The sequence below is a fragment of the Pan troglodytes genome, chromosome 1 (assembly GCF_028858775.2).
Source record: "Pan troglodytes isolate AG18354 chromosome 1, NHGRI_mPanTro3-v2.0_pri, whole genome shotgun sequence".
In the NCBI taxonomy this organism is placed as follows: Eukaryota; Metazoa; Chordata; class Mammalia; order Primates; family Hominidae; genus Pan; species Pan troglodytes.
The window spans coordinates 186,120,849-186,144,924 of NC_072398.2; the positions used below are offsets into that span (position 1 = coordinate 186,120,849).

The 24,076-nt window shown below is 52.6% G+C and overlaps 1 protein-coding gene across 5 annotated transcripts; it reads left to right on the forward strand.

The window, feature by feature from the left end:
* Positions 1 to 2,397: 2,397 nt before the first annotated feature.
* On the forward strand, positions 2,398 to 23,771 carry PTCH2 (patched 2). 5 transcript variants are annotated; one of them, XM_016961510.3, is made up of 22 exons: positions 2,398 to 2,790; positions 3,609 to 3,801; positions 13,352 to 13,541; positions 13,649 to 13,718; positions 13,896 to 13,987; positions 14,650 to 14,845; positions 15,675 to 15,796; positions 15,944 to 16,091; positions 16,172 to 16,303; positions 16,397 to 16,552; positions 16,635 to 16,727; positions 17,078 to 17,203; positions 17,295 to 17,413; positions 17,518 to 17,866; positions 17,995 to 18,307; positions 18,400 to 18,542; positions 18,627 to 18,807; positions 18,941 to 19,221; positions 19,322 to 19,459; positions 22,324 to 22,466; positions 22,541 to 22,640; positions 23,040 to 23,771. In XM_016961510.3, exons 1-22 carry the CDS (start codon positions 2,719 to 2,721, stop codon positions 23,292 to 23,294), a joined length of 3,612 nt encoding a protein of 1,203 aa, XP_016816999.1. In that variant the 5' UTR covers positions 2,398 to 2,718; the 3' UTR covers positions 23,295 to 23,771. The 5 variants fall into 5 exon arrangements, with proteins under 5 accessions (XP_016816999.1, XP_054522364.1, XP_016816991.1 ...); XM_054666389.2 differs by having other exon boundaries at positions 2,619 to 2,790; positions 22,324 to 22,461; XM_016961502.4 differs by having other exon boundaries at positions 2,619 to 2,790; positions 18,400 to 18,807.
* The last annotated feature ends 305 nt before the right edge of the window (positions 23,772 to 24,076 follow it).

The following is a 24,076-nucleotide window of genomic DNA, read 5'->3' on the forward strand; positions in this document are numbered from 1 at the left end:
GAACTCCTGGCCTCAAGCAATCCTCCCGCCTCAGCCTCCCAAAGGGCTGGGATTACAAGCATGAGCTACCATGCCACTTTATCCTCAGCAGGACACACTCTATAACAGGGAGAAGAAAGTGCTATTCAGGTAGGCTGCTTTTCATGTGCAGTTACTGTTTGGCCAACAGCATCATACATATATTAGTTCCTCCATAGGCATTTTTCTGGGTGAATGGACAAATGGAAATGGCAAACCTGTTAGGTGTTCACCCCCTCAACCTAAATGTTCCTCTTCCCCAGGACTGAGGCTCTAGGGATGATGTTAATTTGCACAAGCTTTCAAAAAATCAGTTGAGCAGTGTGTATCAAGAGCCATAAAAATGTTCATACTCTTTGACCCAAACAACCCACTTCTGGGAATCTGTCCTAAGGATATTCTCCAAATGATTGATTACAAAAACTACGTAGTAACATGAAATATTTATGATGGAATGATTTTTTTTTAAGTCTGGAAGAACTGACCAAGAAATTTGCCAGAGATAATAGTAGTTGTGTTAGAAAAATTAGCTTATTGTAGATTCATTTTCTCTTTCCCAAACTTTACATATTGGAATATTGATTTTACCCTACTCTGCCACTTGAGGTTTATCAATCAGGAACCCAATAGAAACAGCACACTCAGATAAGATAGTTGAAAGTTTAATAGAGGGACTATTGCCTCTATTCTTCCCTATTTCCAATCCTTTACACCCTGAATTCTGCAACTCTTAGTGACTCACTCAACAATTATTAAGCACCTATTTATTGTCTGGTGAAGAAGGCAGACTTTCAAGTACATAAGTTTTTGTGTCATAAATGCAATTATACATATATAAATTGAGTTGTTATGCAGAGCACAAAGAAGCAATTATCTGCCAGGAGAGAGACATGAATCAAGGAAGGTTTCAAAGAGGGGGTAGGCTGGGTACAGTGGCTCACGCCTATAATTCCAGCACTTTGGAAGGCCCAGGTGGGCAGATGACCTGAGCCCAGGAGTTTGAGACCAACCTGGGCAACATGGCGAAACCCTGTCTATACAAAATTACAAAAATTAGCTGGGTGTGGTGGTGCACACCTGTAGTCCCAGCCATTTGGGAGGTTGAGGTGGGAGGATCCCTTCAGACTGGGAGCTCAAGGCTGCAGTGTGCTGTGAACGCACCACTGCACTCCAACCTGGGCAACAGAGGGAGATCCTGCCTCAAAAAAAAAAAAAAAAGTGGGTTTTGGGGGTGATTCAAGTTCAGTTTTTGAAGATTATCTGCCAAGACAAAAGGACCAAAACATGTACAAAGGCAGGAACGAGGGAACACTGATGTGAGGGAACTATGGGAGAGAAGGCTTTAGCTAGATCACACAGGGCCCTGTGCTCCAAGTGGGCCTTGTGCTTTGGAGCTATCAGATTTGCATGTTAGAGAAATGACTCTGGTCTCAGTGGAGAGAGTGGACTGAAGAGGGCAAGAATGGAAGCCGGGAAGAGTGAACAGAAGAAATCTCGGGCTTTGATTGGGTCGGAAAGAAAGTGTGGCCCTACCCACTTTGATGCCATCTCTAAGACCTACTGCTACCTGACCCCCGACCTCTGGAAGGAGACTGTATTCACCAAGTCTCCCTATCAGGAATTCACTGACCACCTCGTCAAGACCCACACCAGAGTCTCCGCGCAGAGGATCCAGGCTCCAGCTGTGGCTACAACATAGGGTTTTTATACAAGAAAAATAAAGTGAATTAAGCCTGAAAAAAAAAAAAAAGAAAAGAAAAGAAAAAGAAATTGTGGCCCTAGGCCGGGCGCGGTGGCTCACGCTTGTCATCCCAACACTTTGGGAGGCTGAGGCGGGCGGATATCCTGAGCTCGGGAGTCTGAGACCAACCGGGGCAACATGGCGAAACCCGTTTTCTACCAAAAATACAAAAAGCCGGGCGTGGGGGTGCATGCCTGTGATCCCAGCTACTCGGGAGGCTGAGGTGGGAGGATGGCTTGAGCCTGGAAGGCGGAGCCTGCAAGCCGAGATGGAGCCACTGCACTCCAGCCTGGGTGACAGAGTGAGACCCCGTCTTAAAAAAAAAAAAAAAAAAAAAAAAGTGTATCCCTAACAGAGCCCGCAAATGCCCTTTCTCAGCGTAAGCCTCTGGACTTACACTTGGCCGGCGCTGCGCCTTTCCGGGATCCCCCTCCCTCCTCCTCCCTGGGGCCCCGAGGGCGGGAGGGAGGCGCGGGGTGGCCCAGCCTGGGTGGTCTCCCGCCCCGCCCCCTGCGGCGCCGTTACCTAGCAGCGGGCCGGGCCGCGCGGCTAGGGTAATTTGCGGGCCCCTCAGCCAATGGGAGGGCGTCGCCCCGGCCAGCTCCCTTTTCTGGAGCTCCAGCCGCCTCCCGGGGACTGCAGTCGCCACCTCGAGCCCTGCTGTGCGTCTCGGGCCAGCAATTCCGCCTGCGCGCGGGACCCATTCCTCCTCCAGCCGCCGCGGCCCACGGCCCACGGAGCGGGTGAATCCCGGCGCCGCGCCCCGGACCCGCAGCTCCCTGCTCTCCTCCCTCCCAGCCGCTTTAACACCCACACCCCACAGTCTCTCCCACGCCCGTGCCTTGGCGGCCCCACTGAATCCCTAAGCGGGGCCCAGCGGTACCGGGAGACCGGGCTAGCCTATGGGAGCGCCCAGATAACGCGGGTTGGGGGCGCCCGCGCCCCCCATCCCCGCCAGCATGACTCGATCGCCGCCCCTCAGAGAGCTGCCCCCGAGTTACACACCCCCAGCTCGAACCGCAGCACCCCAGGTGAGTAGAGGGGGAGCTGGAAGAAGGAAGAGCGGAGCCAGGTCTGTCACTCGGGCCTCTGCAAGGTTTGTGATGTCTTGAAGTGCCGAGTGTCATTAGATGTCTGAAGGCAAGTGAGAGCTAGCACCGCAAGCAAGTTGTGCGTGTGTGTCGGTGTGTCTGTGCCTGTGTCTCCTCATCGTCTGGCCAGTGAGAATGAATGTCTGTGGGTTCACCTCTGTGTCCACCCGACGACAGGTGTGTGTACATATGTATCCTGCTCTCAGAAAATGGGCCTATGCCGGCCGGGCGCGGTGACTCACGCCTGTAATCCCAACACTGGGAGGCTGAGGCAGGCAGATTACCTGAGGTCAGGAGTTCGAGACCAGCCAGGCCAACATGGGGAAACTCTGTCTCTACTAAAAATAAAAAATTAGCAGGGCGTGGTGGTGGGCGCCTGTAGTCCCAACTACTCGGGAGGCTGAGGCAGGAGAATCTCTTGAACCTGGGAGGCGGAGGTTGCAGTCAGCCGAGATCACACCACTGCACTCCAGCAAGGGCAACAGAGCGAGATTGCGTCTCAAAAAAAAAAAAAAAAAAAAAAAAAGAGAAAACAAAAAGAAAAGAAAGGAAAATAGGCCTATGCCTTCCTCAGGTGTGTGCTGGGGGTGGTGGGTGTTACATCTTCCAAGTCTGGGCCTGTGTCTGTGTTGGTGCTCCCTGTCCCACATCCAGAAATCAAGAAGCGAGGGCTGGGCAGCAGATATACAGGGTGAGAAGGGAAGGATTTCATGCATTGTTGCAGTGATGCCTGGCTGACCCTTCTCTTTCCATCCCAGATCCTAGCTGGGAGCCTGAAGGCTCCACTCTGGCTTCGTGCTTACTTCCAGGGCCTGCTCTTCTCTCTGGGATGCGGGATCCAGAGACACTGTGGCAAAGTGCTCTTTCTGGGACTGTTGGCCTTTGGGGCCCTGGCATTAGGTCTCCGCATGGCCATTATTGAGACAAACTTGGAACAGCTCTGGGTAGAAGGTAAGTTGTGGACACTGGCCATAGCTGCTCAGGTATGGTGAGCCCAAGACAAGAACGGGGTGAGGAGCTGGCTACTGAGCTCTAGCAGGCCTGGCCCTGGGGCTGGAGGGTCACCTGCTGGCCAGAGTCCTACACCTGGGCATCTAGGAACACCGTTCCCTCCCACAACCATAAATGGACATCTGCAGATGTTAGACCTTGTGAATTGGGTGTATAGAATATTTGTCTATGATTTTGTACATGTTTATTTAGCATTTATTGTTAACTTTCTATGTGTGTCTTTGACAATGCATCAGGGTTTTACAAAGGCAGCTAAAACAAGATTCATCTTTCAGTAGCAAAGAAAGTAAAATATGTGCTGGAATAACTAAAATACAATACAGAGCATCCTGTGATTATGTTGTATAAGATAGGGCAGGGAGAAATCACTTCTGACCAGCAGAATCAGAAAAGTTAGAACTAGAAGGCTGGGGAAACTGAGTAAATAATCTGGCCAAGCCTCCAGGGAGAGGACTCAGGCACCCAGGCCCATTTAATGGAAAAGCAATACAGAATCCACACTTTGAGGCAATAGCCAGGGTCAGATGGAATCAAATCCTCACTTTCTTAAGGAAGCATAAAAGAAGAATGATTTTCTTGGGGTTTTGTTTTGGGGGGGGGTTGTTTTTTTGTTTGTTTGTTTGTTTGTTTGAGACGGAGTCTTTCTCTGTCACCCAGGCTGGAGTGCAGTGGTGCGATCCTGGATCACTACAACCTCACTTCCCGGGTTCAAGTGATTCTCGTGCCTCAGCCTCCAAGTAGCTGGGATTACAGGTGCCCACCACCACACCCGGCTAATTTTTGTATTTTTAGTAGAGACAGCCTAGACCTCCAGGGCTCAGGTCTTCCCACCTCAGCCTCCCAAGTAGCTGGGATTACAGGCGTGCGCCACCACACCCAGCTAATTTTTGTTTTGTTTTGTTTTGGAGACAGAATCTCGCTCTGTCACCCAGGCTGGAGTGCACTGGTGTGATCTCAGCTCAGTGCAACCTCCACCTCCGAGGGTCAAGTGATTCTTGTGCCTCAGCCACCTAAGTAGCTGGGACTACAGGCATAAGCCACCACGCCCTGAAAATTTTTGGGTTTTTGGTTTTTTTTTTTTTTTTTTTTTTTGAGACAGAGTCTTACTCTGTCTCATCCAAGCTGGAGTTTAGTGGCTTGATCTCGTCTCACTGCAACCTCTGCCTCCCAGGTTCAAACGATTCTCCTGCCTCAGCCTCCGAAGTAGCTGAGATTACAGGTGGGCAACACCATGCCCGGCTAATTTTTGTATTATTAGTAGAGACCAGGTTTCACCATGTTGGCCAGGCTGGTCTCGAACTCCTGGCTTCAAGTAATCCGCCCACCTCAGCCTCCCAAAGTGCTGGGATTACAGGTGTGAGCCACCGTGCCTGGCCAGAATGATTTCTTATTAATAATTTCAGCAGGCCAGGCACGGTGGCTCACGCCTGTAATCCCACCACTTTGGGAGGCCGAGGCGGGCGGATCAAAGGTCAGGAGTTCAAGACCAACCTGGCCAACATAATAAAACCCCATCTCTACTAAAAATACAAAAATTAGCCAGGCATGGTGGCGGGCGCCTGTAGTCCCAGCTACTTGGGAAGCGGAGGCAGGAGAATTGCTTGAACCTGGGAGGCGGAGGTTGCAGTGAGCCAAGATCGCCGCACTGCACTCCAGCCTGGGCAGCAGAGGGAGATTCCATCTCAAAAAAAAAAAAAAATTTCAGCATGACTCTCTTCTTTCCTGAGGGCTGGTTTCATATGGCAGCCCTTTGATAGGAGTCAAACTCCAGTCTGTTTTTCCCTGGGAAATTTGCATTTTGTAGACTCCCTCAGCCCTGGCCCATACCCAAAGGCAGAAACCAGGTTGGAGTCTCACACCCTCGAGTTATTTCAAATACTGGCAAGTCCTAGGATCCACAGCAGATGTTTCTCAGAGCTTGCCTGCCTGTTGGGCTCCCACATGCCATCCCCACTCTACCTACCCCCAGCCCTGCAGACTCTCACATCCATATACACTCTAGGCCAGCCCTGGGGTCCAGAGCAGATGTCTCGCTCTGCCTGCCTGCCCCCAGCCCCAGGACACAGATGTGCATACACGCACATACACATATCCCCACCCACACCACTGCTGCCTGGGTGGTCCCAGATGACTCTTGGATTTCCTGCCCCAACAGAGGCAGTCTCCCTTCCCTTCCTCCCTCTCCATTCCCCACATTTTCCCCATCTAAACACTGCTTGAGCCTCCATGTTTCCTCATCCTCTCTTCTATACTCCAGCATAGGATAGGCTAGACCCCAGCAGTTTTTTGCTGTTGTTTGGGGGAGGGATTTATGAGAGGATGGTAGCCAATTCCTAGGCTTTTTTCCTTTATTTCAGAATATCACTCTTGTCCTATATTGGCTGGGGGTGAGGTAAAAATCTTTTTTTTTCTTTCTTTCTGTTTTTTTTTTTTTTTTTTTTTTGAGAGTAAGTCTTGCTCTGTTGCCCAGGCTGTAGTGCAGTGACGCAATCTTGGCTCACTGCAACCTCCGCCTCCTGGGTTCAAGCGATTCTCCAGAGTAGCTGACACTATAGGCATGCGCCACCATGCCCGGCTAATTTTTTTGTATTTTTAGTAGAAACAGGGTGTCACCATGTTGGCCATGCTGGCCTCGATCTCCTGACCTTGTGATCCGCCCGCCTTGGCCTCCCAAAGTGCTGGGATTACAGGCCTGAGCCAGACGCTAGGCCAATCTTTTTTTTCATAGAGATGGAGTCTCACTGTGAGATCCAGTCTCAAAGAAAAAGTGTAAGAAGGCAGGGTGCAGTGGCTCACGCTTGTAATCCCAGCACTTCGGGAGGCCGAAGTAGGTGGATCTCCTGAGGTCAGGAGTTCAACACCAGCCTGGCTAGCCTGGCTAACTTGGTGAAACTCCATCTCTACTAAAAATACAAAAATTAGCCAAGTGCGGTGGTTCGCACCTGTAGTCCCAGCTACTCCAGAGGCTGAGGCAGGAGAATCGCTTGAGCCCAGGAGGCAGAGGTTGCAGTGGGCCAAGATCGTGCCACTGCACTCCAGCCTGGCGACAGAGCGAGACTCAAAAAAAAAAAAAAAAAAGAAAAGAAAGAAAAGAAAAAGAAAGATTAAGCCGAGGAAGAAACCGAACATTGGCTATCACAGTGTTCCAGACCAGAGTTCAGGGTCCTCCTTAACTTTGCCTCAGTGAGACTTGGAATTTGACTTGTTTGTCTTTCCTGGCCAACTGTAAAGTCAAGCGTTCAGAGGCAGATTGTTCTCTAAAATGAAAATTACAAAGGCCTGGCACGGTGGCTCACGCCTGTAATCCTAGCACTTTGGGAGGCCGAAGCGGGTGGATCACTTGAGGTCAAGAGTTTGAGACCAGCCTGACCAACATGGTGAAACACTGTCTCAACTCCAAATACAAAATTAGCCAGGCGTGGTGGTGCATGCCTGTAATCCCAGCTACTGGGGAGGCTGTGGCAGGAGAATCGCTTGAACCCGGGAGGCAGTTTGCAGTGAGCCGAGATCGTGCCTTTGTACTCCAGCCTGCGCAACAAGAGCTGCCATTCCATGTAGAAGACAGAGGATGGCCTTATATCAGTTGGTAGAATCACCATCCACTTAAATACCTAAAGCTAAAACCTTAGGAGTCAGCCTCAGTTCTTGTTCACCCAATTGTTTACTAAACTATTAAATCCTTGCTTCTTAACCTCTCTCATAACAAACCCATCCTTTCTTTCTTTTTTTTTTTTTTTTGAGACGGAGTCTTGATGTGTTTTGCCCACACTGGAGTGCAGTGGTGCGATCTTAGCTCACTGCAAGCTCCATCTCCCGGGTTCACGCCATTCTCCTGCCTCAGCCTTCTGAGTAGCTGGGACTACAGGCACCCGCCACCACGCCCAGCTAACTTTTTTGTATTTTTTTTAGTAGAGACGGGGTTCCACCATGTTAGCCAGGATGGTATCGATCTCCTGACCTCGTGATCCGCCCGCCTCGGCCTCCCAAAGTGCTGGGATTACAGGCTTGAGCCACCGGGCCCGGCACAAACCCATCCTTTCTACCTTGTGGTCACTGCTCTAGTTGAGGCCTTGTTCTATCTCTGGCAATACACTTCTGATTGTATCATTTAGAATGCTTTTAGGCCAGGCGTGGTGGCTCATGCTTGTAATCCTAGCATTTTGGGAGGCCAAGGTGGGAGGCTTGACTGAGCCCAGGAATTCAAGACCAGCCTGGGCAACATGGCAAAACCCCGTCTCTATTTCTAAAAAATTAAAAAATAAAATAAGGCCAGGCATAGTGGCTCACACCTGTAATCCCAGCATTTTGGGAGTCCAGGGTGGGGTGGATCACCTGAGGTCAGGAGTTCGAGACCAGCCTGGCCAACATGGCAAAACCTTGTCTCTACTAAAAATACAAAATTTGGCCACGCATGATGGCATGTACCTGTAATCGCAGCTACTCGGGAGGCTGAGGCAGGAGATCACTTGAACCCAGGAGGCGGAGGTTGCAGTGAGCTGAGATCGTGCCATTGCACTCCAGCCTGGGTAACAGCAAGACTCTGTCTCAAAAAAATATATAAATAAATAAATTAAATTAAATAATAGAATGCTTTTAGCCACATGAAAAGAGAAAAAAAGGAAAGAAAGAAGGGAAGAAGGAAGAAAGAAGATTGATTTATTATTCTCTGTAACAGGAAGCCTGGTTAATTCAGTTAATTCGGCAGCCCAAGGACATTAGCAAGGACCCAGTTTCTTTCTATCTTTCTCCTCTGCCATCTTCAACATGCTGGACTTTTGTCCTCAGACTTATCTCAAAGTGGCTGCTGCAGTGTCAGGAAAAAGAAATCATTCTTGTCTTGCATTTCTTTTTGTTTTTGTTTTGTTTTATAGAGACAGGGTCTCACTCTTTCACCCAGGCTGGAGTGCAGTGACACAATCACAGCTCACTGCAGCCTGGAACTCCTAGGCTCACACAGTACTCCTGCCTCTTTCTCTATAGTATCTGGGACTACAGGCACATGCCACCATGCACAGCTAATTTGTTTGTTTGTTTGTTTGTTTGTAGAGACGCAGTCCCACTATGTTGCCCAGGCTGATCTTTTTTCCTTTTTTCTTTTTCTTTTCCATCCCCCGAGACAGAGTCTTGCTCTCTAGCCCAGGCTGGAGTGCAGTGGATTGATCTCAGCTCACTGCAACCTCCGCCTCCTGGGTTCAAGCGATTCTTCTGCCTCAGCCTCCTCAGTAGCTAGGATTACAGGTGCGCACCACGCCTGGCTAATTTTTGTATTTTTAGTAAAGACAGGGTTTCACCACGTTGGCCAAGCTAGTCTCAACCTCTTGACTTCGTGATCCGCCCACCTCAGCCTCCCAAAGTGCTGGGATTGCAGGTATGAGCCATCGCGCCTGGCCGGCCCCCAGGCTGGTCTTGAACTCCTGGTCTCAAGCGATCCTCCTGCCTTGGCCTCCTGAAGTGCTGGGATTACAGGCATGAGCCACCATGCCTGATCTTGCATCTCTTTTAAAAAGTGAGGGAAAATGTATTAGTAGCCTCCCAGCCAACTTCTCATTTGCTCTCTTTGGCAAGAACTATGTAGCATCCTATGCCGAAATCCTTCACTTGGCAAAGGCAATGGAATTACTGATTGGCTTCTTAAACTAATCAAGTTTCACCTCCTGATGCTGGGGAGGAGCCCAGCTGTCCCTAATCACTGGGCCTTTCCGATGACGGCCACGGAAATCAGGGTCTGTTAGAAAGGAGGAAGGTGCTGACAGCCTCACCTTCAAATCTGCCTCCACAGCACCACCCTGTGGCCAATCTCCATCTGGCCAAGTCAGTCCCCTTCTTAGTGCCCTTCCACCGATTTCCACCAGATTCTGTAAAATCAAATATAAACTCCATAGCACACACTCTAGGCCCTCCATAATTGGACTTGATTGCTTCTCCAGCATTGCCGCTGGCTCCTCCCTGGCTCACTCTTAGCAGTACTGAAACACGGAGTCTTTGACAGTTCCCTGCGCACACCTGGTCCAGGACACCTTTCCTGACTTCTTCTCGTGGGCACCTCATCATTCACAACTCACAATAGTGTATTCACAAAAATACATTGTTAGGTGATGAAAACGTCAGATCCCCTCTGCCCAAAATCTACCATGACTCCCATTTCACCTAGAGAAAGCTTAAGTCCCTACAATAGTATATAGGCCTTTACACGTGAAACTTCTGGACCAAAGATTATGGAGTATATATATTGCAATGTTGCTTTCCCCCGAAGAGTGTACCATATTACACTCTCATGGTGGGTTAGAGTGTACTCTTGTAAACCAGCAACGAGTGCCATCAATTTTAAATTTTTTGCTAAATTGTTAGATAGTAACTTATTGATGTTTGTATTTGCATTTACATGATTATTTATAAGGTAGAGTCTTTTTCCATATTGGTTAACCAGTTATATTTTCCCGTTGGTAAAGACATAAAAGTTTGGCCGAGCACAGTGACTCACGCCTGTAATCCCAGCACTTTCAGAGGCTGAGGTGGGAGGATCACTTGAGCCCAGGAGTTCGAGACCAGCCTGGGCAACATAGGGAGACCCTGTCTCTACAAAAAATACAAACATTAACTGGGCATGGTGGCACACACCTGTAGTTCCAGCTACTTGAGAGGATTGCTTGAGCCGGGAGGTCAAGGCTGCGGTGAGCTGTGATCGCACCACTGCACTCCAGCCTGGGTGACAAAGCGAGACCGTCTCAAAAAAAAGAGACAAGTTGTTTTTTCATGTATCAATCTTGATATTCTCCCTCCTCTGTCCTATTTCCTCCCCTGTCACCTGCAGTCTTTCCTTCAGTTCCTTCTCATTTTTCTGTCACTTCATTTCTCTACCAGCAACTATTGAAAAATAACTCCACATCTGTACCTACTGTGTGCCATGCAATTTCCTAAGTACTTTGCCTGCATTTATTCTAATTCTACCAAGGTAGTCACTGTTTCTGTTTGACAGATGAGGAGCTGGAGACCCAGAGAGAATAACTAATGAGCCCAAGGCACAGACTAAGCATTAGCGTCTCTTCCTTCCTGCACCACAATGCATCCCAGTTCACCTGTCCATATCTATCTTTGTCAACTAAGGTTTATCTTTTTCTCTGCCCCATTTTCTCCCCTGAGGAGTCTTTATTCTCTTTGATGCTCCATTTTAAATTATCCGTGTTTCTTTCTCTTGCTTTCTTATCAGATCTCTCTGGGTTCCTTCCTCCTCCCATGCCTCCTTCCTCTCAGCAAACCCACTTACTATGGAGAGCTTATCTCTGTCCTCTTCTTCCCCTCCATGCGGCAGCCTTCGGCCTAATCTTGGTGAAATAAACACTGCAGTACAGGCCTGGCAAAAGAGTGGGGAGTAGGGGAGAGTCGGCGAAGGAGAGGCTGGGCACGGTGGCTCACACCTGTAATCCCAGCACTTTGTGAGGCCGAGGCTGGCAGATCACCTGAGGTCAGGAGTTCAAGATCAGCCTGGCAAACAGGGTGAAACCCCATCTCTACTACTAATAATATAAAAATTAGCCAGGCGTAGTGGCAGGCACCTGTAATCCCAACTACTCGGGAGGCTGAGGCAGGAGAATCGCTTGAACCCGGGAGGCAGAGGTTGCAGTGAGCCGAGATTGCACCATTGCACTCCAGCATGGGCAATAAGAGCGAAACTCAGTCTCAAAAAAAAAAAAAAAAAAAAAGTCAGGGAAGGAACTGGCAGTGTGGGGAGCAGGACAGGAAGACTGTTTTCATGAGGTGAAGGCCAGGAATGTGACTTTTGGGGCACGAGGGGACATGTGAGCATATGGGTAAGTATGTGTTGGGGGCTACCAAGGATTTGGGGCTTTTGTGAGTGAGTGAGAAGATTACGTGGGTTTGAAAAAGAGATTGGAGGGCCAGGTGCAGTGACTCACACCTGTAATCCCAGCACTTTAGGAGGCTGGGGTGGGAGGATCGCTTGAGCCCAGGAGTTTAAGACCAACTTAGGGCCGGGCGCGGTGGCTCACTCCTGTAATCCCAGCACTTTGGGAGGCCGTGAAACCCCGCCTGTACTAAAAATGCAAAAAATTAGCTGGCCATGGTGGCAGGTGCTTGTAATCCCAGCTACTCGGAAGGCTGAGGCAGGAGAATCGCTTGAACCCGGGAGGCAGACGTTGCAGTGAGCCACAAAAAAGACCAGCTTGGGCAACATAGTGATGAGACCTCGTCTCTACAAAAAATTTAAAAATTAGCCAGGCATGGTGGCGGGTGCCTGTGGTCCCAGCCACTTGGGAGGCTGAGGTGGGAGGATCACCTGAGCCCAGGAAGTCAAAGCTATAGTGAGCTATGATCAGGCCACTGCACTCCAGCCTGGGCAATAGAGCAAGACTCTGTCTCAAAAAAAAAAAAAAAAAAGGAAAAGAGATTGGGAAACATGACGATCTCAGATGGGGCTTGAGTCTCAGAGAAGCAGTACGTGTGGGTCCCAGCAGGCAGCAAAGACTAACAGGAGGAGACCCCCAGACAGGTGGAAACAGCGCAGGGTCTGAGATCAGACCAAATCCGCAAAGCCTCCAGAGGTAGATTTGGCCCTCACTCTTCCCCACATCATAGTTAGGTGATAGCCCCTCACAATGTCCCCACCTCCCCCAGGTCCCAGTTACAGAGCAGGAGCCTGTGGCCAGCATAACGGAGGACTGGAGGGGCGCTAAGATCCAGGACACTATGGCATTCCTGGCGCCGGGAATCCCTGTGGTCTGGACAGTGAGGGCGGTGAAAAGGATCTGGACACCTCCCTCCCCTTGGCCCACTTTGATTTCACCCCTGCCAGGGTTCGTGAGCTGATTCCATGCACTTCCTGCCTGAGTGGGAGCAGCACACTGAATGACTGTCCCATCCTCCCCCTCCCCCACACCAACACAGGGCCCATTATTATCACCCATTATTATCAGACACTCCTATCCCTGCCCTCTCCCCAGGACACTTTGCAGAAAGGTGTGTGGATATAAATCACTGCCCAGAGCAACCTGAACTAAGAGCCAGCCCTAGCCCTACACCTGTTCTTTTAGGAAACCCTCCTAGCAGCAGCCTCCCTATTGGCCCCTATTGGCCCTCCTTGTCCTCCCCACCAGAACAGAGAGGGACTGAGCGAGGGTTCCCTTACCAAGATGCCCCTACAACCCCCACAGCCCACGGCCAGCTCATGCTGATTGTCATTTTTAAGTTTACACCCAAAACCCAGCCAACCTGGTTCATGCTTAAGCCCTAGACCACACAAGAAATCCGCAGAGCCACACAACCGAGGCTTCTCCACTTCCCTGGCAGAGCTCCAGGACCCAGAAGCCTGGGGAGTCGGCCTGGGCCATGACCAGGCCCTCAGGGATAAGGCAGGGGCTCCTCTCTGCCGCACCTCTCCCACTTGTCTGGGGAGGCCTCAGAGTTAGAAGCCCCCTTCCCAAGTTCTGACCCGCCTAGGCCCTTTCCCCCCAGCTTTCTCTGTTTGCTCTGGCAGTGGGCAGCCGGGTGAGCCAGGAGCTGCATTACACCAAGGAGAAGCTGGGGGAGGAGGCTGCATACACCTCTCAGATGCTGCTACAGACCGCACGCCAGGAGGGAGAGAACATCCTCACACCCGAAGCACTTGGCCTCCACCTCCAGGCAGCCCTCACTGCCAGTAAAGTCCAAGTATCACTCTATGGGAAGTGAGTCTGGCTAAGCCCCTGAGCAGCTGGGGGCGAGGCGTGCTGTGGGGGTTCTGGAGTGGGAATCCCCCTCTTCTGCTGATCTCCTATGCCCCTGGCTATTGCAGGTCCTGGGATTTGAACAAAATCTGCTACAAGTCAGGAGTTCCCCTTATTGAAAATGGAATGATTGAGCGGGTAAGTGTCCTGAGAGGGAGTAGAGGCAGAACTTTTTCTGTAGCGTGGGAGGACTCAGAGACCGAGCAAGCCCCACAGCCTGCAATCTGCCCCCTTAAAAGTAAGGAGGGGGATTGCAGAGGGCATCCTACAAAGGTTGTGGGGCAGGACTGACATGGCCCGGGGTATCCCTGGCAGATGATTGAGAAGCTGTTTCCATGCGTGATCCTCACCCCCCTCGACTGCTTCTGGGAGGGAGCCAAACTCCAAGGGGGCTCCGCCTACCTGCCGTGAGTGCCACTCCTGGGGCCCTGCTTCATCTCCCGCTGGGGACTCTCCCAGCAGAAAGGAGGGGTCTGGGGAATGAGGATGATCAAAACCTTACCAAGGTCCTAATTACCTCCCAGGCCAGGAACAGAGAGCATGGGCTTCCCCAGGGCTCTCTCCACATCCTCCTTCTCCTTCCCTCTCAAGGAAGGAAGACCTGACTTATTTACACAAAACTAAACACAAAGATCTGTAAGATCTGAGCAAAGGAGAAAAAGATCCCCACAAAGAGGCTTTGCTGGGGGAAATTACCTAGGTGTTTGCTAAGCCATTGCCCAGGCCAGAAAGAAAACCTGCTACAGGCATGTGCCTGCTGGTTGTATATTAGAACCAAGCACACAGCTTGGTAAGGAACTCAGTGGGGCCTTTCTGGGCCCTTTCTATGTATTAGGTAACCCTGCCCCGATATTCGTCTCAGCCCCTTGTACTCTTCTACAGCTCACTGTAGCACCCTGGTGGGCCCATGCAGCCTGGCAGTTCTGAGAAGCTGAGGCTTGCACACCCTCCATATGGAAGGACAAATCGGCAGATAAGAGGAGGGTGGGGTACAGCATGGGGCCCCAGCAGCAGTTTGGAGCCTGGGTTTTCGTCCCTGACCCTCACCAACTATAGGCTTTTCCCTCAGCGGCCGCCCGGATATCCAGTGGACCAACCTGGATCCAGAGCAGCTGCTGGAGGAGCTGGGTCCCTTTGCCTCCCTTGAGGGCTTCCGGGAGCTGCTAGACAAGGCACAGGTGGGCCAGGCCTACGTGGGGCGGCCCTGTCTGCACCCTGATGACCTCCACTGCCCACCTAGTGCCCCCAACCATCACAGCAGTCAGGTGGGTTCCAACCAGGTCTGCCAGGGAAAGGCTGTTTTCCTTCCCTTTCCCTTCCTCATACTCCTGTGTTCTGGGGGAGCTGACTGCTCTGTGCCCTGACCCCCCACTTCCTGGCCATTATTACCCTGCTCCCACAGTGCCAGGCCCCCAATGTTCCATTCCCATTCAGTTATTCTACGGAGCCCTCAAGTGGTATATGAATCCCTTTTTCCTTTTCTAAGCCTAGATAAGGCTGGACTTCTTTTTTTTTTTTTTTTTTTTTTTTTTTTTGAGTCTCACTCTGTCACCCAGGCTGGAGTGCAGTAGTTCGATCTTGGCTCACTGCAACCTCGGCTCAAGCAATTCTCCTGCCTTAGCCTCCTGAGTAGCTGGGATTACAGGTGCCCACCACCATGCCCGGCTAATTTTTATTAGCCTCCCAAAGTGCTGGGATTACAGGCGTGAGCCACTGCGCCTGGCCAAGGCTGGACTTTTTATCAAAATAGACTAATACAGGGAAACTAAGAACACAGCAGGAAAGCATGAATATCATACCTGGTTTCCCAGGTTTCTTTATGGCCCTGCACATGTGGTACTTTTTTCAGAATCCGCCAGTTACACCAGCTCCTCCCAGAAGCCTACTTCCAGGCCTCTACTTCCCCTTGGGGCTTCCTGTCTGCGGGATACTAGCTGTTCACTCCTACAGAGCAGTCAAGAGGCTCAGAATAGTTACCTACACTCCAGGCCTACTGAGCTTCATGGCAGCGTGGTTCCTGGAGGTGGAAGCCCAGGGACACTCAGTTATCCACGGCCAGGGCCTTGAGCATTAACCCCTCCTGTTCCCCTCCAGGCTCCCAATGTGGCTCACGAGCTGAGTGGGGGCTGCCATGGCTTCTCCCACAAATTCATGCACTGGCAGGAGGAATTGCTGCTGGGAGGCATGGCCAGAGACCCCCAAGGAGAGCTGCTGAGGTAGGGTCTCCTCTGGGAGTTGGTGAGGGGACTCTGTTCATGAGAACCCATACTGTAATGCCAGGTAGCTCTGGCAAAAGGCCCTTCACATCCCTCACCAGGTGTTTGGGCCAGCTCTGACCCCTGGTTCTCCCACACCCCCACCAGGGCAGAGGCCCTGCAGAGCACCTTCTTGCTGATGAGTCCCCGCCAGCTGTATGAGCATTTCCGGGGTGACTATCAGACACATGACATTGGCTGGAGTGAGGAGCAGGCCAGCACAGTGCTACAAGCCTGGCAGCGGCGCTTTGTGCAGGTCGGTATGGACAAGGACAAGGGGGGTGCCCTGAGGCCACTCCCTCCTCCTGCCCCCTCCTATCCACCCTGTTTCTCCAGCTGGCCCAGGAGGCCCTGCCTGAGAATGCTTCCCAGCAGATCCACGCCTTCTCCTCCACCACCCTGGATGACATCCTACATTCGTTCTCTGAAGTCAGTGCTGCCCGTGTGGTGGGAGGCTATCTGCTCATGGTGGGTCTTGCACCTGGCACCTTGCCCCCACCCCACCTCCAGCCAGTGCCCACCCTGGGAGCCCCTGTCTGAGACTGCCCTTTCTCCCCACAGCTGGCCTATGCCTGTGTGACCATGCTGCGGTGGGACTGCGCCCAGTCCCAGGGTTCCGTGGGCCTTGCCGGGGTACTGCTGGTGGCTCTGGCGGTGGCCTCAGGCCTTGGGCTCTGTGCCCTGCTCGGCATCACCTTCAATGCTGCCACTACCCAGGTATGCCAGGACTGCAGGGCAGACTCAGTGCCAGTCACCAGGCTTCACGGGTCCTCAGCTGCCCGCTCCTCTGCCCCTCCAGGTGCTGCCCTTCTTGGCTCTGGGAATCGGCGTGGATGACGTATTCCTGCTGGCGCATGCCTTCACAGAGGCTCTGCCTGGCACCCCTCTCCAGGTGGGGCCTTGTCCCCCAGGGCTCATCTGAGGCAGCTCAGCTTACTGGTTAAGAGCCTCTTGGTTCAAGTGACCTTGGGCTGCTAATGAACCTCGGTGCCTCTTGTCCCCATCTGTAAACAGGGGAAATAATAGTGCTGTGTCCTAAGGGTTGTTGTTTGGATCAGTGAGGTAACTCAAGTTGAATGCTTAGAACAGCCCATCATACGTACATGGTACCCAATAAATGCTAGCCGCTGTGTTATGACTGCCCCACCTCTGCACCCCAAGTTCCTGAGCCTCCCCTTCACTCCACTTTGACACGGCCCCTCCCTTGTGACCTGAGGGCAGGTCCCCACTCTGTCCTGGCAGGAGCGCATGGGCGAGTGTCTGCAGCGCACGGGCACCAGTGTCGTACTCACATCCATCAACAACATGGCCGCCTTCCTCATGGCTGCCCTCGTTCCCATCCCTGCGCTGCGAGCCTTCTCCCTACAGGTGAGGCCTCTCACACGGGGCGGCTCAGAGTGGGTGTGGGGCTGAGGCCAAGCTTCATCCAGCCTTCATGCCCCTCCTGTCCGTCCCCCAGGCGGCCATAGTGGTTGGCTGCACCTTTGTAGCCGTGATGCTTGTCTTCCCAGCCATCCTCAGCCTGGACCTACGGCGGCGCCACTGCCAGCGCCTTGATGTGCTCTGCTGCTTCTCCAGGTACTGCCTGCGCCCCAGCCCCTTCCTCCCGTGACCCACGCCAGCCTGTCCCCTCACCAGCATTTCAAGGCACAGACCTGTCATCCACTCTCTACCTCTTCCAGTCCCTGCTCTGCTCAGGTGATTCAGATCCTGCCCCAGGAGCTGGGGGACGGGACAGTACCAGTGGGCATTGCCCACCTCACTGCCACAGTTCAAGCCTTTACCCACTGTGAAGCCAGCAGCCAGCATGTGGTCACCATCCTGCCTCCCCAAGCCCACCTGGTGCCCCCACCTTCTGACCCACTGGGCTCTGAGCTCTTCAGCCCTGGAGGGTCCACACGGGACCTTCTAGGCCAGGAGGAGGAGACAAGGCAGAAGGCAGCCTGCAAGTCCCTGCCCTGTGCCCGCTGGAATCTTGCCCATTTCGCCCGCTATCAGTTTGCCCCCTTGCTGCTCCAGTCACATGCCAAGGTAAGACTGGGCAGAGCAGGGCAGAGACTTAGCATCTCTGGGCCCAGAAGGGCAGAGAGGGCTTAGTCCACCGCCTGAGGGGCTGGGGGCAGCCCTGGGGTCTCCAGCTTAGTTGCTACATCCCGCAGGCCATCGTGCTGGTGCTCTTTGGCGCTCTTCTGGGCCTGAGCCTCTACGGAGCCACCTTGGTGCAAGACGGCCTGGCCCTGACGGATGTGGTGCCTCGGGGCACCAAGGAGCATGCCTTCCTGAGCGCCCAGCTCAGGTACTTCTCCCTGTACGAGGTGGCCCTGGTGACCCAGGGTGGCTTTGACTACGCCCACTCCCAACGCGCCCTCTTTGATCTGCACCAGCGCTTCAGTTCCCTCAAGGCGGTGCTGCCCCCACCGGCCACCCAGGCACCCCGCACCTGGCTGCACTATTACCGCAACTGGCTACAGGGTGAGAGGCGAGGAGGCGGGCAGGGAGGGGTGCTGCAGGGAGAAACGCCCTGGGGCCGCCAGCTAATAGAACCCTATCCTGGTCTCCCCCAGGAATCCAGGCTGCCTTTGACCAGGACTGGGCTTCTGGGCGCATCACCCGCCACTCGTACCGCAATGGCTCTGAGGATGGGGCCCTGGCCTACAAGCTGCTCATCCAGACTGGAGACGCCCAGGAGCCTCTGGATTTCAGCCAGGTTGGGAGAGGGCTGGAGGGGTCCACTAGTACAGGGGCTGCAGGCCTCCTAGGCCCAGGCCTTCAGCCCTCTCTGCCTCTGCAGCTGACCACAAGGAAGCTGGTGGACAGAGAGGGACTGATTCCACCCGAGCTCTTCTACATGGGGCTGACCGTGTGGGTGAGCAGTGACCCCCTGGGTCTGGCAGCCTCACAGGCCAACTTCTACCCCCCACCTCCTGAATGGCTGCACGACAAATACGACACCACGGGGGAGAACCTTCGCAGTGAGTCTTGGGGGGAGCTCGGCAAGAGCCTCAGCCTCGCCCACACAAGCCCTGAGCCTGAGGCCCTGCCCACTCTGCCCCGTGCTCACCGCCCTGTCCCTCTCCCTCTTCTCCCTTCCCCTCCCCTCCACAGTCCCGCCAGCTCAGCCCTTGGAGTTTGCCCAGTTCCCCTTCCTGCTGCGTGGCCTCCAGAAGACTGCAGACTTTGTGGAGGCCATCGAGGGGGCCCGGGCAGCATGCGCAGAGGCCGGCCAGGCTGGGGTGCACGCCTACCCCAGCGGCTCCCCCTTCCTCTTCTGGGAACAGTATCTGGGCCTGCGGCGCTGCTTCCTGCTGGCCGTCTGCATCCTGCTGGTGTGCACTTTCCTCGTCTGTGCTCTGCTGCTCCTCAACCCCTGGACGGCTGGCCTCATAGTGAGTGCTTGCAGGAGTGGGGACAGAGACACCCCACCCTGCCCTGCCCAGCCTGTCATCCCTCCTGCCAGGAGCCCTCTGTGAGCCCTGTCTCCCTCAGGTGCTGGTCCTGGCGATGATGACGGTGGAACTCTTTGGTATCATGGGTTTCCTGGGCATCAAGCTGAGCGCCATCCCCGTGGTGATCCTTGTGGCCTCTGTAGGCATTGGCGTTGAGTTCACAGTCCACGTGGCTCTGGTGAGCACGGGCACCCCGGGGAGGGACCAATCAGCTGATTCAGTATTCAACACATATTGTTCAAGCCCCTACTATGTGCTAGGTACTATTTAAGAATTTGGGCTGGGTGGATGTGGTAGCTCATTCCTGTAATCCCAGCACTTTGGGAGGCCGAGGCAGGTGGATCACCTGAGGTCAGGAGTTCGAAACCAGCCTGGCCAACATGGTGAAACCCTGTCTTTACTAAAAATACAAAAAATTAGCCAGGCGTGGGGGCACATGCCAGTAATCCCAGCTACTTTGGAGGCTGAGGCAGAATTGCTTGAACCTGGGAGGCGAAGGTTGCAGTGAGCTGAGATCGTGCCATTCATTGCACTCCAGCCTGGGCAACAAGAGTGAAACTCTCCGTCTCAAAAAAAAAAAAAAAAAAAAAAAAATTTGGGCTGGGCACAATGGCTCATGCCTGTAATTGGGATGATGCTGGGGCATTTTGGGAGGCCAAGGCAGGCGGATCCCCTGAAGTCAGGAGTTCAAGACCAGCCTGGCCAACATTGCAAAATCCCGTCTCTACTGAAAATACAAAAATTAGCTGGGCGTGGTGGCGCATGCCTGTAATCCCAGCTACTCAGGAGGCTGAGGGAGGAGAATTACTTGAACCCAGGAGGCGGAGGTTACAGTGAGCTGAGATCACATCACTGTACTCCAGCCTGGGCAAAAGAGCAAGATTCAATCTCAAAAAAGAATTTGGAAAATAAAAATAAAAAAGAATACGGGATATAATAGCAATACAGTTTTTTACCTCCAAGGAACTTATATTCTAGGGATAGAGATAGACAATAAGGGCTGGGTGAGGTGGCTTACGCCTGTAATCCCAGCACTTTGGGAAGCCAAGGTGGGCACATCACTTGAGGTCAGGAGTTCAAGACCAGCCTGGCCAACATGGTGAAACCCCATCTCTACTAAAAATATGAAAATTAGCTGGGTGTGGGGGTGCATGCCTGTAATCCCAGCTACTTGGAAGGCTGAGGCAGGAGAATCACTTGAACCCGGGAGGGTGGAGGTTGCCATGAGCCGAGACCATGCCACTGCACTCCAGCCTGGGCGACCGAGCAAAACTCCATCTCAAAAAAAGAAAAAAAAGAAGAGAGAGATAGACAGTAAATAAGTAGATAAATAAATAAGCAGCCATTTCAGTAGAGAGGAGTAGACAAGATCCTGTCTGGAATGTGTTAAAGACAGAATGGAAGATGAGAAAATGGGAATCAATGATTCTTTTGAATGGTTTTACTGTGAACCATTGTGGGATGGGCCAGGCATGGTGACTCACACCTGTAATCCCAGCACTTTGGGAGGCTAAAGCTGGTGGATTGCTTGAGCCAGGAGTTCAAGACCAGCCTGGGCAACATGGTGAAACCCCGTCTCTAATAAAAATACAAAAATTAGCCAGGCGTAGTGGCAGGTGCCTGTAATCCCAGCTACTCAGGATGCTGAGGCAGGAGAATTGCTTCAACCTGGGAGGCAGAGGCTGCAGTAAGCCAAGATTGCGCCACTGCACTCCAACCTGGGCAACAGAGCAAGACTCCGTCTCAAAGAAAAAAAATTTTTTTTAAATAATTAGCTGGGCATGGTGGTGTGTGCCTGTAGTCTCAGCCACTCGGGAGGTTGAGGCGGGAGGATCACTTGAACCTCAGAGTTTGAGGCTGCAGTGAGCCATGACTACACCACTGCACTGCAGCCTGGGCAACACAGTAAGATCCTGTCTCAAAAAAAAAAATGGGATGGTAGCGGGATGGCAATGTGGGCTTAATGGAGGGGTTCTACAAAGATACCAGAGATACAGAGATGCCAGAACCAAGGAGGGCCTCGCCCAGGGCTGCATATTCTCTGGCAGAGGAAAGGGGGGACCCACAGACCAGCCAGACTCCACAAACAGCTCCCTTCCCTATCCCCCACCAAATATCTCTATTATTATTCTGATTATAAAAACAATATATGATCCTTGAAAACAAACAAAGCCAGCATGCAGAAAGGTACAAAAGAAGAATTAGAAATCCTCTGAAATGCTACTCTGAGAAGTAACTGTTATCACTTTGATGTCCCTCTTCTAGATGGACTAGTGGTTGGCCAACTTCTTCTATTTATAGGACCAAATAATAACTATTTCAGGCTTGGTAGGCCATAGAGTCTCTGCTGCAACTCTGCCATCAAAGCACAAAATTGTCTAGACAATACATTAACCAATGGGTATGGCTGTTTCAACAAAATTTCATTTACAAAACAAGTGACAGGCTGTAGTTTGCCCAACCTATTTTTGTTTGTTTGTTTGTTTGTTTGAAACAGGGTCTCACTCTGTCGCCCAGGCTGGAGTGTAGCAGTGCAATCTCGGTTCACTGCAACCTCCACCTCCTGGGCCAAGCGATCCTCCCACCTCAGCCTCCCAAGTAGCTGAGACTACAGGCACACACAACCACACCCAGCTAATTTTTGTATTTGTTATAGAGACAGGGTTTTGCCATGTTTCCCAGGCTGGTCTCGAACTCCCAACCTCAGGTGATCCACCCACCTCGGCCTCCCAAAGTGCTGGGATTACAGGCATGAGCCACCATGCCCGGCCTTGTTTGTTTTAAGAGACAGGGTCTCACTCTGTCACCCAGGCTGTACCCTATTTTCTACGTGTCTCTGTGTCTAAGCTCACCAAACCCATCCATACAGTGTTACCTAAAAGGACTCACGCATGCTCCCTGTACAGTTCCCATGAACTTAGTTCACCCAGCCTTTGGTGGGCCAAGGTATCGTTGAGCTCTGAAGACAGATACAGCTCGGGACATGGCTGAGCTGGCCATGACTGGCAGAGGAGCAGCTCCAGGACCACTCTGTTTTCCTAGGGCTTCCTGACCACCCAGGGCAGCCGGAACCTGCGGGCCGCCCATGCCCTTGAGCACACATTTGCCCCCGTGACCGATGGGGCCATCTCCACATTGCTGGGTCTGCTCATGCTTGCTGGTTCCCACTTTGACTTCATTGTAAGGTAGGGAGGGCTTGGGGCAGGGAGGCAGGGCTCAGGACAGGCCTGGGCTGACTCCCCCCACCCCCCACCCCTAGGTACTTCTTTGCGGCGCTGACAGTGCTCACGCTCCTGGGCCTCCTCCATGGACTCGTGCTGCTGCCTGTGCTGCTGTCCATCCTGGGCCCGCCGCCACAGGTGACCACACCCTCGGCACCATCCCTCTACTCCCAGCCCAAGGGACGGGGTAGGGAGAGGCAAGGGAAGGGACAGAGCCCTCTGGCCCACAGACAGGTACCTCCCCAACAGGTGCCACCAGCTGAAGGTGGCAGCCTCCTCCTTTCCCCAGACACCATGTTCCTGCCCCTCAGCCCTCCTGGCTTCTTCATGGGACCCACCTTAGACTTTTAGGATCCAGAGCAAGGTGCAGGGTTTGCCCCAGGCCTCAACATCCTGTCGCCTGCCAGCTCTCATATCCTGCTGGAGACCAACAAGGGCCCCAGCTTCCCAACAGTCATGGTAATCCCCAGCGAGATGCTGAAGGGGACGGAAGCCCCAGGGGCCCGTGGGCTTACTGGGGCTGGTGTCTCCCCACAGGTGATACAGATGTACAAGGAAAGCCCAGAGGTCCTGAGTCCACCAGCTCCACAGGGAGGCGGGCTTAGGTGGGGGGCATCCTCCTCCCTGCCCCAGAGCTTTGCCAGAGTGACTACCTCCATGACCGTGGCCATCCACCCACCCCCCCTGCCTGGTGCCTACATCCATCCAGCCCCTGATGAGCCCCCTTGGTCCCCTGCTGCCACTAGCTCTGGCAACCTCAGTTCCAGGGGACCAGGTCCAGCCACTGGGTGAAAGAGCAGCTGAAGCACAGAGACCATGTGTGGGGCGTGTGGGGTGACTGGGAAGCACTGGGTCTGGTGTTAGACGCAGGATGGACCCCTGGAGGGCCCTGCTGCTGCTGCATCCCCTCTCCTGACCCAGCTGTCATGGGCCTCCCTGATATCCATACAGAACAGCCACCGATTTGCACATCCAGGCCTGTGTGAGCCTGTATCTGTGTCACTTGAGAGTGAAAGCTGGCACTTGGGGCTGCAGTGCAGCCCTGTCCCCCTTCCCACCCCACACCACTGCCTGCCCAGCTGACCAAGCCTGAGGGACCCTCCAGCACCCTTCCGTCTGGTGACTCCTGGGCAGGCTCTCCATATCCCTGCCCACCTCCTACCACATCCATTATTTATATGAAAATGTCTATTTTTGTAGTATACATACATGTTAGCTATGATGAAAGTTTTATTTTTTAAAGAATGAAATATATTCTATGTGAACTAATCTCAGATGACTTCAGTGCTTTTTTTTGGACAGAGTGGGGAGTTTGCAAGTGAACATTAGCTATTGGAAGGAGCTTCTCTGGTGCCAGGACCTGAGGTATTAGCTTCTCTAGTTCTGGGTGGAAAAGACCCCAGATTCTGGATTTTTGTCATATACTTGGTAACATCATCTGGATTAAGTGCTTACTATACAAAACGATAACAAATTTTGTTGGTGTGAAATCCTACTGGGTTCAATCTGGAGACCGAGAGCAGAAAAAAAAGAACCCCACTGTGTGGCTTTCAGAGCCACCATATTCCAGCCCG

Bases quoted from the DNA above. Each gene is read 5' to 3' on its own strand.
- PTCH2 (XM_016961502.4), top strand. From the start codon at position 2,719: ATGACTCGATCGCCGCCCCTCAGAGAGCTGCCCCCGAGTTACACACCC. The intron at 16,092-16,171 runs GTCGGTATGGAC...CTGTTTCTCCAG, and splicing joins GGCAGCGGCGCTTTGTGCAG to CTGGCCCAGGAGGCCCTGCC. The intron at 18,308-18,399 runs GTGAGAGGCGAG...GGTCTCCCCCAG, and splicing joins TTACCGCAACTGGCTACAGG to GAATCCAGGCTGCCTTTGAC.